The sequence below is a fragment of the Phyllostomus hastatus genome, unplaced genomic scaffold (assembly GCF_019186645.2).
Source record: "Phyllostomus hastatus isolate PE091 unplaced genomic scaffold, TTU_PhHast_1.1 phas_contig_209, whole genome shotgun sequence".
Classification (NCBI taxonomy): domain Eukaryota; kingdom Metazoa; phylum Chordata; class Mammalia; order Chiroptera; family Phyllostomidae; genus Phyllostomus; species Phyllostomus hastatus.
In genome coordinates, this window is record NW_025333735.1 from 18,349,256 (window position 1) to 18,361,580 (window position 12,325).

The following is a 12,325-nucleotide window of genomic DNA, read 5'->3' on the forward strand; positions in this document are numbered from 1 at the left end:
TTATAAATATGAGATTTGGGGGAAATTTTTCTGTCTTCCAGTGAGAACTTTAAATTTTATTTCAGTTTGACAGGAAACAATGGAAGGGAAATGGCAATCGCAATTATATTTTACAGGTGTCTCCATGGTTGCTGGGGACAAGAGTGATAACTCAAAGAGCAGACAGAAGGTTAGAGGCATATAGTAGTTCAGACAAGAGATGAGGGATCTTCAACTAGAGTGGAAGTAATAAGGAAAGAAGTGGTTGGATTTGGAATGTATTTCAAAGAAAGATCTAGTGAGATTTGCTAACAGATTGGGAATGGAGACTGAGAGAAAGAAATCAAAGATGACTGCAGAGTTTTGGGCCTAAGTCACTGGTTGAATGGAAACGGGGAAGCCTGTAAGGAACAGATTGGGAAGGAGGTGAAAGCAAGAATTTGGTTTTGAATATGTTAAGTTTTAGGTGGCTGTAGCATATCTAAATGCAGAAGTCATGCAGCAGTTGGAAATATAAATTTGGAGCTCAGGGAAGAGTTTGGGGTCTAGACTATGCATCTGGGGACATCAGCCTGTAGGTAATATTTAAAGGTGTGGGACTGGGTGATATCAAGTACAGGTGAGTGTCTGAGGTCTGAGGACAAAATCATAAGCATTTAGAGATCAGAAATAGCACAAATTATATACCATTAACTTTCTTACATACCATCAATAGTCAGTTAAAAAATTCTATGAAAAAAAATTTCTGTTTACAGTAAATAAACGCTGTGATCTGGTATCTGGGCTGATCCTAACTCCATGCCCCACCACTTTGACTCAAGTCTGGCAATGTCCCCAGTATCTCATTTAACAATTTTCCAGCACATTTTTCTAAAAGGGTTAATTAGCTCCTGAACAATAGTTTCCTGAGGCACTTTCAATTTTATGATAACAGCAGTTTCCTGTCTCTCTACTTCAAATAAATATCACTAATATTTTCAGCTCCTGCTTAATTGGTCCCAATCTTTTACATTTTGTACTATATCAATAAAACAACATCCAAATTTTTATAAATGGGACTTCAACACATTTTTCCAAATTTATTTTTTAGATTGCTTTATAAATTATCTGATTATTTTAATTGCATTAATTTTATTTTTTCCAGGTATGTCTCCTGTGAAAATAAGCCTCAACCTACTAAGAGTAATTTTACAAAATTTAATTTAAGACCACACTTTGTGTCAACAAATATAAAAAATCAAGAGGGCAAAGCAATAGGTAATGCTTTGTGTAATGTATTTATTTCTCCTTTGATTTATTAATGAGTGTTATTATATACTTTAGTATTTGTTAATTCGTATTTTAAAGTTTCTTGATAAATTGATGTCTCTGTTGAAAGCATTTGCTTGAGAGTATATGGGTCATAACTGCAGTGTGAAAAGTTTTAGTGAGCTGTAAAAAATAATTTCTTAAGAGGAAGAGATGTTAAATATCAGAATAGATAATTTATATAATTCAAAAACTGGGAATATATTTGTATGTTTATTTATTTTTCTAGAAAGAAAATCTCTGAGTTTCCTTTCAGTTTAACCCTGAGTTCCCTTGTTATTGTTTTTTTTTTAATCAATCAAGTATAGACATCTTGCTTAAGAATCTTAACTTTTCAGTCATGTAATTAACACTTGCACTATTACCCATTACATGGTCAATCATTATAAATATTCCATGTGTACTTCAAAATAATGTAAATTCTGCAGTTGTTCAGTGCAGTGTTTTATATCTATATCTATATAGATAGACAGACAGATAGATAGATAGATAGATAGATAGATAGACAGACAGACAGACATGTATCTTTCAGGACAAATTTGTACATTGCATTTTTTAACTCTTCTATATCCTTACTCATTTTTCTGCTTGCTTGTTCTGTCAATTACTGAGAAATTTTAAACTTACTATCTTACTTGTAGAATTGTATTTTTGCTTTATATATTTTTGCTTTACATATTTTTAATATAGTTTAGGTCACATTGCTAATTGCATAACATTTTACAATTATTATATATCTAGTGAATCTAACCCTTTTCATTTTAAAATGATTTTCATCTTATCCAATATTACAGTAGTTACATGGCTTTCTTTTGGCTAACATTTGTATGGTATATCTTTCTCCATTATTTTATTACCACCTTTCTATGACAGTATGATCTACATTTATCTCTTATAAACATCAATTTGCTAGATTTTAAAATCTATTCTGGTAATCTTTGTCTTTGAATGGAGCATTTAGTCCATTTATACTTAATATAATTAGCAAAATCTTTGGATTTAAATTTGCCATCTTATTTTGTACTTCTTATCTTTCCTATTGACTGTATGCTTCTTTTTCTCCTGTCTCATGTCTTCTTTAAGATTTAATTTAAAAAATTTTAAACTTTTCTCCTTTAGTAATTTGGAAATGACATAATCTTTTTCTTTATTACACTAGGAATTACAATATGCTCCCTTCAAAATCTAATGTTAACCTCCTTCTAGATGATAAAAGCATCTTAGAACACTGTAATTATTTTATTCCCATACTGAGTTTTATATTATCACTAAACTCCAAAGTCTCATCTAGATATCATCTAAATCAAATGTAGGTGAGACTCAGGGTGAGTCTCCATCCTGAAGCAAAATTTGTCTACAGCTGTAAACCTGTAAAACCAAGCAAATGATGTGCTTCCAAAATACAAAGATGGGTCAGACATAGGGTAGACGTTCCCATTTTAAAATAGAGAAATAGAAACAAAGTAAGGGGTGATGGGTCTCAACGAAGCCTAAAACCTAGTAAGGCAAACTTCATGGGATTTTAAGGCTCAAGGCTAATTCTCTTTGGCTTGATGTTCTCTTCGGGACCCACTGGGGCTGTGGTCCTGCCACCACAGCTCTGCAGGGTAGAGTCACAATCCCCCCCATCCCAGAACTCTGTTAGGCAGGGATCCCATTTCTACAGCTTTGCCCAGCAAGAGTCATATCCCAGGGCTTCAGGCTGCCCACCCTAAGGCTTTGGGTGGAAGCTATCAGGCCTGTAGCAACTAAGAAAATGGCCTCCACTTTTGAAACTGAAGAGGTGGCCCTGATTGTCTGGAAATTGCCTTCACAGTCATTCTTCCCTTGTCTTGAAGAACAGCACGTGTTTGCAACAAATAGGTCTATGGTCCCATCCTGTGAAACCTAAGAAGTCCAGTAGTCCTTCATTTTGTCCCGTTTCCATCCACTTCAATTCAAACTGGCAGTGTCTCTGCTGGGTGGCTGACTAGGTCTGTGGTTCACACCAAAACCAATCCCCTTTCCAACGGCCAGTCTCTACTACCCTCAGTGTTTTCTTTTGAACATACTTTCTCATTTTTTTGTAATATGGACAAACTGAGAATTTTCCAAATTTTTGAGTTCTGGTTCTTTTTTGCTTAGCAATTTTGTCTTCAATCCATTTCACTCTTCTCACATTTTACTACAATCAGTAAGGAGAGACCAAGCTGCTCCTTCAATACTTTGCTTAGAAATCTTAGTTAACTATTCAATTTCATTGCTCACAAGTTCTACCTTCCACAAAACGCTAAAACACAAACACAATTCAGCCAAGTTCTTTGTTACTTCATAACAAAGATAGCCTTTTCTCCATTGTCTGATAGCATGTTCCTCATTTCAGTCCCAGACCTCATCAGAATGGCCTTGCCCATCCACATTTCTACCAACATTTCTGCACATGATTATTTATGTATTCTCTAAGAAGATGAATGTTTTCTCTACAGCTCCCCTCTTTCTTTCTTAGTTCTCACCAGAATTGCCTTTAAAATCCCTTCATGGCCATACTGGCTTTTTCTAGCATGCACTTCAAAACTTTTTTCCTGTATCCATTACCCAGTTCCAAAGCCACTTCCACATTTTTAGGTATTAGTTTCAGCAGTATCCCACTTCTTGGTACCAATTTTTCTCTTAACTCAGGCTACTATAACAATCTGCAATATTGTTATATTGCAATATTGTTATATTGCAATCTGCAATATTAAATTAAAAGTGGTCTAATAGTATAGAAATATCATTTGTATTTGGTTTGTTTCTTCAGAACCAGTAGAAGAATATCTAAAATCAAGATCTTATAGACCTTTGCTCTTTCTTAAGGATATAGATGAGGTAGGTTTAATTTGTATATTTATAATTACTTAATAGCAATTCAGACTAACCCAAATGATTTTATATATGCTTCTACCAATGCCAAAATCAAATGAATGTTAGGATTCAAGAGCATAAGATTTTAAAGTGATTTTATCTTTGATAAAAATGTTATGGAAAACTTTACATATGGAAATAATAGAAAAAATAATATATTATTTGTTACACAGTCAGCACAATAAAATTATTTATTGAATATTATGAGGTCTAGCAGTTATAAAGTTGATTAAGATAGAGCATCATAAACTATACATGCATAAGTTAAATATTTTTTAAATTTAAAATATGAAAATATACATCTATTTGTTAATCTTTTGATGTTTTGCCAAGACCATTTTTGAGAATGCTATAGTTATTTAAACTATATAATTACAATAACAACACTACTGAATCTTGATAATTGATTGAGCTGAGGCTCATGGACATACTGAAAGTAGTTGACTAGCCTTGAGCATTCAGCATGCGTTGGATATCATTCAGCAGGTTTTATCTAGGAGACTAGAGAAAGAAATTAGTTCAGAGAATCAGCAAAAAAACATCATTTAAGAGAGTCTCTTAGATATCAATATGTTTATTATTAACCTTGCCAGTATGGATAATGAAACATAAATACATACTTTGGACTATAATTAATAACATTATATAATTTTCTTACATATTTCTGCTTTTTATAATTTTAAAAAATACTGACAGGATCCACTGTCCAGAATATTAATTTTGTCCTTAACCACATGGTTTATTTGGGCTCATGTGTAATAAAAATCTCCCAAGAAATATTATAATATCATATTAAGTTCACTTATCATAATAAATTTACTAGCATCCTATATAAAACATACATTTTAATTAAAAATACAAATTAAAGTATGCATATATTAAAAAATAAATAATACAGCAAGACTAATAAGAACACAAAATCCTTCTAGGCTTTTTGCTCCATTTTTTTTCTGTGCCAACCATGTACAGCCTTTTTAGGTTTCAATTCCTCTTATGAATAACTTTATAGTTCTAAAGAATGAGCTTATACTACTGTTTTTTTATTTATCAACTTTAAACATTAAATACTGAAGACTCACTAAAAGAGATTTGAATTAGCTTAGTTACACTGCTTAATATCTCACTTCTCTCCTTCTTCTGTACCAGGTAACTACTTTTTTGCTTCTATTTTAACTTTTGTACCTTAAAATAATATATCTAAAATGTTTTTCTATTAACTTTAATCATTAACTCTTGATTCACCTTTATATAAGGTGAATCTTAGCAGTCTTATTTTCTCCATACCTCTTTCCATAGGTCAAACATATGTTTACTTTTACAATTTTGAGATCAATGATTATATTGTTTGCAACTCTGATTAAGCTCTTATGTTTTGTCTATAAGTTCATTCTAAAATTTAAAAATTCTATTGAGCATTTATGTTGTTACGACATTGTAAATAGCCATTCATTATAGAACAAAGTAATGGGTTAAGATTATGTTACATCTCAATGGACACAAGGTAAAAAAAAAATAGGCTCTCTTTTCTTATTCTTCATCAGTTACTCAAAAGTAATGTCATGTATTAGTTAGATCTTCACATATTTAGATCCTGTGTGTCTTGTGTCATTTTCTGGAGTATTTAATTGCCTTTTTTTTCTTATGTAGCCTGATAGTAACAGCAAACACTTGTATAGTACTTAGGTTTGCCAATCACTGTTCAAAGAAATACATACATGTATTGCTATATATGTGTAGCTCAAAGAAATAGTTTTATACATACATATATACTAAAAATATGTTTTATATACATTATATTTACATACATGTATAAAATATATACCCTCAATTACCTAGTGAAGTAAGAACTATTATTATTCCTATTTTATAGATGAGAAAAAAGAGCCATAAAGAAGATAAGCAACTTGACTGAGATCAAATTATAAATGACAAAACCAGGAAGAACCCAGCAGTCTGGCTCATGCCTTTTACCTCTAAGATATGCAGCCTCCAAAAAAAGAAGCATGTAGCTTAGGTGGAATCCATCCCAGTCTTCTTATTGAAATTGTTCAGGAAGTCCAGTGACTACTCGTTTTAAATTTGACCCATTAATTTTAAGCCTCTTGGCAATTGTCATGGGGTCATCCACTCCTGGTTTTGTTTCTAGATCCTCATATCTCCTGTCTTATTTCTTCTTGTATTTCTTCTTTATTTTCCAGAATACATCTTCAAAAAATGTCCCTAGAAATGGCATATGGATGTCTAGGAGTGTATTTATTTCCTACATACTTGATTGATAATTTGGCTGAGGAGAATTATAGGTGCAAAATCATTTTTTTTCTCTAAACTTTGAAGACATTGCCTTACTGTCCTATACCATTCAATGTTGCTATTGAAACGTTCTCTGTCTTTTGTAAGTAATCTTATTGTTTTCTTTGGTTTCTTTATCAGTATTGTTTTGAAATGTCTTGAGAATATGACTAAGTGGTAATTTTACTTCAATTTGTTTCATTCAATGCTCATTAGACCCTACCCTAAAGCCAAATATCTTTCTTTGGTTCTAAAACATGTCTTCATAGTATGTTTTCCCATTTTCCCTGATTATTAATGGACTGATTCTCTATATACCTGGCCTCTATTTTTGTCTCTTTAAAATTTTGCCCCTTATTATGAAAAATTTTTTTAAATTTTTTCTTCTGATCTTTTTACCACATTTTTTATCACTAATAATATTTTAATTTTTATTGTTCTTGGTTAGTTTTTTGCTTTTCATAGAATCCTGCTACATTTTTTCACAAAATTTTCTGATGATATTATAATTTATTTTCTTTTTAAGTGTATTTTATTGACTATGTTATTACAGTTGTCCCAATTTTTCCCCCCTTATCCCCCTCTACCCAATACCCCCTTCCCTCCAGCATTCCCCCAGCTTTAGTTCATATCCATTGGCTGTCCACGAAGTTCTATGGTTTCTCCATTTCCTATACTATTCTTAACATTCCCCTGTGTGTCTGGTACCAGCCAATTATGCTTTTCAAGCCCTGCACCTTTTCCTCCATTCTCCCCCTTTTCCCTCCCATCTGATAGCCCCCCAAATGATCTCTATATCTGTGATTCTGCTCCTGTTCTGCTTGTTTGCTTAGTTTTTTGGGGGGGTGGGGGTTGTGATGGTTGTGAATTTGTTGCCATTTTAATGTTCATAGTTTTGACCTTCTTTTTCTTAAATAAGTCCCTTTAACATTTCACATAATAATGGCTTGTTCATGATGGACTCCTTTAGCTTTACTTTGTCTGGGAAGCATTTTATCTGCCCTTCCATTCTAATTGATAGCTTTGCTAGACAGAGTAATCTAGGTTGTAGATTCTTGCATTTCATTACTTTGAATACTTCTTGCCAGTCCCTTCTAACCTTCAAAATTTCTTTTGAGAAATCAGCTGACAGTCTTATGGGAACTCCTTTGTAGGTAACTCTGCTTTTCTCTTGCTGCTTTTAAGATCCTCTCTTGATCTTTAACCTTTGGCATTTTAATTATGATGTGCCTTGTCATGCTCCTTTTGGTGTCCATCTTGTTTGGGATTCTCTTTTCTTCTTGGACTTGTATGTCTATTTCCTTCACCAAATTAGGGAAGTTTGCTTCATTATTTTTTTCAAATAAGTTTTCAACTTCTTGTTCTTCCTCTTCTCCTTCTGGCATCCCTATGATTCAGATGTTGGTAAGTTTGGAGATGTCCATAGGCCTTTTGTACTTTTCTCAGTTTTTTGAATTCTTGTTTCTTCTTTCTGTTCTGGTTGAATGTTTATTTCTTCCTTATGTTCCAAATTATTAATTTGAATCCTGGCTTCCTTCCCTTCACTGTTGGTTCCCTGCAGATTTTTCATTATTTCACTTGGTATAATCTTCACTTCTTCCTTTATGTTGTTGCCATATTCAATGAGTTCTTTGAACATCCTGCTCACCAGTGTTTGGATCTCTGCATCTGATAGGTTGGCTATCTCCATTTAGTTTAGTTCTTTTTCTGGAGTTTTGTTCTGTTCTTTCATTTGAGCCATATTTTTTTGTCTGCTCAATTTGGCAGCCTCCTTGTGTTTCTTTCTGTGTTTTAGGTAAAGCTGCTTTGACTCCCTGTAAAAGGCACCTATAAATTGTGTGTGGTGGAGCCTTTGGTTATTGCCAGGGTAGGGCAACCTGCTTCACTGCTTTCTGACTTTGTGTGGAAGGAAGGCTTGGACAGGGGACTGTGCTGCTACCTGTCTTCTGGAGACTTGCTGAGCACTCTCCCCACTTCCAGTCACTTCACCCACTTCCTATATGTGACTGGTGCCCTTCCAGCTGGTGTTGAATCCTGGAGTGGGTGGGTTTACATACATTTTCTGACAGTGCGTGCTCTTTAGGTAGAGTTTCCTTAGAATCCAGCAGTTTCTTCTACCTCATCAACCCCTACTGGATTTTATAGCCAGAAGCTATGGGGATTTATCTTCCCAGTGCTGGATCGCTGGGCTGTGCAGTTGGCATGGCACTGGGATCACTGGTTCACAAGGTATTCCTCCCCATTTTTCTACTGCACGTGAATGTGGGACTACCCATACCCATTCCACCACTTCTGCCACTACTGCCTCTTCACACCACACTATGTCTCCCTGCCTCTTTGCCCCATTTCCTTGTCTCCACCCCTCCTCTTCTCTGGATGAATGTGGCTTCTTTGAATCCTTGGTTGTCAGACTTCCATACAGTTCAATTTTCTGATATTTCTGGATGTTATTTCTTTTTAGATTTAGTTGTATTTCTTTTTGTGGTTGCATGAGGAGGTGAAGCATATGCCACCATCTTCACAAGAAGTAGAATTTGTTTTCTTAAGTTAACTTCTGTTTCTTGAATTACCTGTTTCTTTTGGTATCCATGTTCTTTTTGTTTATCATGACATGTACCTTTGGACTGGCTGATTTTTTATCATATCTGGTAAATCTTCATTTGTTCACATTTAGAATGAAGACATGGATTAATTTTTCTATGAAACTGCCCTTCACTTTACAAATAAGTCTTTCTCCACAATTAAAAACTGCTTTGTGTATATAGCAGAGTTCCCAACCAGGTAGCTTTACTGTAGGGCAAGAAAGCAAGGACAGCTGTTTGCCTGGTAGTCAGCTTTCCAGATGTTAACATAAACAGAGTTTCACTCTGAGAAGCTAAGCCCACACTAGCAGGAATTTTAAGAGAAGGGCACTTACTTTAGTCTGGAATTAATTAAATGCCATTTTCTATAATTCTGTCAGTAGAATAATGTAACTGGGAGATGGAGGAAAGCAGCAATGGTTCAGAAATTCCATAGACAGATTTACAATTAACCTATCTCTTCCTAATATTTGTTCTCTTTCCCACAGTCAGTATCTGCCAATTCTAAGCTTGGAGTTTCATCAGAAAGTTGGAAAGATATCATGATATATTTTTAGTTGCTCCACTACTGTACTTAAAGCTTCAATTAACTTTCTGTCTTTTAGAAATCTGAAATCTCTCTTAGACTGCTTTCTCTCTCGTGTCTCTTCTCTCTCTCCCTCTCCTCCCTGTCTCTCTTTCTCTCAACACGTGTATACACCCTCCATGTTCTCTTTCTATTAAAGTCCCGTTTTCTATGTATAAACTCTTTCCAAGTCTCTCTCTTACCTATGAGCAATGAATGTTTAGAGAAAACTACAAGTAGTCCAACTAAGGGTGAAAGAACTGAACTGAAGCTTGAGCTGTTGCTCAAAGGACAGAGTTTATATTTTGAGTCCAACCAAGTTCATGGGCAAAAAGTAAATAAATTAATTAATTAATAATCTTTGTAGGAATATAATAAATTCCAGACTCTCCACATTATAATGGTGATAATGTCCAGGATAAATCCAATTTAATAAAGAACCAAAAAAGTTAAACCTAATCTCAAAAGAGAAGACAATTGAGAACAACTTTGAAAGACCCAAGTGTTGGAATTAATGGAGTTTAAGGCAGCTATTATAACTATGCTTAATTAAAAAATAAAATATGCCTTGGCTGGCATAGCTCAGTGGATTGAGCGTGGGCTGTGAACCAAAGTGTCGCAGGTTCGATTCCCAGTTAGGGCACATGCCTGGATTGCAGGCCACGGCCCCCAGCAACTGCACACTGATGTTCCTCTCTCTCTCTTTCTCTCTCCCTTCCCTCTCTAAAAATAAATAAATAAAATATTTTTAAAAAAATCAAAACTCTATTTCATCTTAAATAAATAAATAAATAAAATATATTCACAGTGAGTGAAGAAAGAGGAAATCTTATCAGACAAATAGAAACTACTTGAAAGTATGAAAATTCTAATACTAAAAGTATATAATACCTGACATGAAAAAATTCACTGGTTGAGCTTAAAACAGAATAAAGATAGTGTCAGAGAACTTTAAGATAGATCAATAAAAAATTATACAATATAAAAAAAGGAAAAAAAATTTAATATAAAGAGATACAGGAACCTGTGGGTTAATACTGAAAGGTCTGCCAAATGTATAATGAGAGTCCCCAAAGGAGAGGAGAGCTAGAATAAGGTAGAAAATAGTGGTCAGAAACTTCTTTCTTTGAGGAAAAACATAAATTTATAAATTCCAGATGCTTAGTGAACCCTAAGCAGGATAAATATGAAGAGAACCATACTTAGGCACATAGTCAAACTGCTGAAAACTAAAAATGAGGAGAATATCTTAAAAGCAGCCAGAGGAAAACAAATTACATAACAAACAATTAAAAATACTCCTGACATCTTATTAGGAACTATGGAGGTCAGAACTATAAATGCCAGTAGACATTGGAACATCATGAATATCCTAAAAGCAAAAAAAAAAAAAGAAAATTATCAGCCAGAATTTTGTATCAAACAAAAGTTTCCTTCAAGAATATTCTTATGACATTTTTGATAAAAGAAAACTGAGATAATTTATTGCCAGCAGACCTCTGTTACAAAATATACTTAAGGAAGTCCTTCAAGCTGTAGGGAAATGACATAGATTCTTATCACTGGAGTTGTTGAATTTGTAAAATGTATTTTAAATATTTTAGCTATGAAAATAATTACATTTTTTCTCCTTTAACCTATTGGGTGGTAAATTATAATAACATAACTGTTAGGGACCTTTAATTTCTTGATAATTTGATTTGACCATTATGAAGTGTTCTATTTGTATAGTGCCGAATAGTAATTTATTTTAAATTTGCGAAAACTCATCACCTTCTGGTACCTCATCTTTTCAGACTTTAGTGTCAAGATTATGCCAGCTTATTAAAAGAACTGAAAAGTTGTTGTTTACTTTTTAATTAATTAATGTTAGCTCAGTAATTTTCTTTATGTTAAAGGTTCTCTGACTTTCAAGACATCTGTAGTCTATTTCACAACTCTTCTTCTCACCTATTCAAACTTGTGTTTTATACTCAATAAATGATCAATGTCCCCTGCTCTAAATATGCTGTTTTTTTTACTGTCTTATGAATACTCTAAGCTTCTTCTGAGATACTCTCATTTTCAAATTCTAGCATGAAGTTCTTCTTCATTGATGAAATCATTCCTGTCTATTTCAGCTCTAACTAATACTCCTCTTTTATAAACTCTTTTTCATTTATTAATTAGCTTGGTTCTTAGTGATATTTTTTTATTACATTACTTACTAGTGTTTCATGTGTGCTAATCATATGTATCCAATGAGAATGTGAGCTCTTTGTGGACTAGATTTTTATGCTTTATTTTTGTCCCATATTATCCAAAACTAAATATATTCTGTACCTAGTGTGAAAAAAATATAGTGCTAAACAAATGTTTGGTTTGTTGATGAAGATTCACAAGTTTTGTTGTTTATATTTATACATGCTTATATTTACATATGTTTATATTTACATATTTTTGATATCTAGATACGTGTATTTAAGTGAAAACAGAGGGAGCCAATGTGAGACTCTAACTTAGGAAAATCTGGATAATTTTTTCTCCAGTTTCTCCCCCTTTATTCGGGGCTATTCCGCTGCACCAACTCTGTGTATGAGAGAGTAAAGCTTGTTTTTAAATTGAGAAGGCTATTTGTTTCTCAGTATTTGAGCTTTAGACTTTCCCTGAGTTTGGAGTAATAAATTTATATGGATATAAAGTCTAGGCTTTAAAAACAAAGAATACAAATTCGTAAAAG

The 12,325-nt window shown here is 33.4% G+C and overlaps 1 protein-coding gene across 1 annotated transcript in view; it reads left to right on the top strand.

The window, feature by feature from the left end:
- The window catches only part of CUNH1orf141 (chromosome unknown C1orf141 homolog), a 29,051-nt gene that overhangs the window by 8,902 nt on the left and 7,824 nt on the right, over window positions 1-12,325 (top strand). The window contains 1 exon segment of the mRNA XM_045835326.1: window positions 1,124-1,236. Within this exon segment, the coding sequence (XP_045691282.1) occupies window positions 1,124-1,236 (113 nt within the window).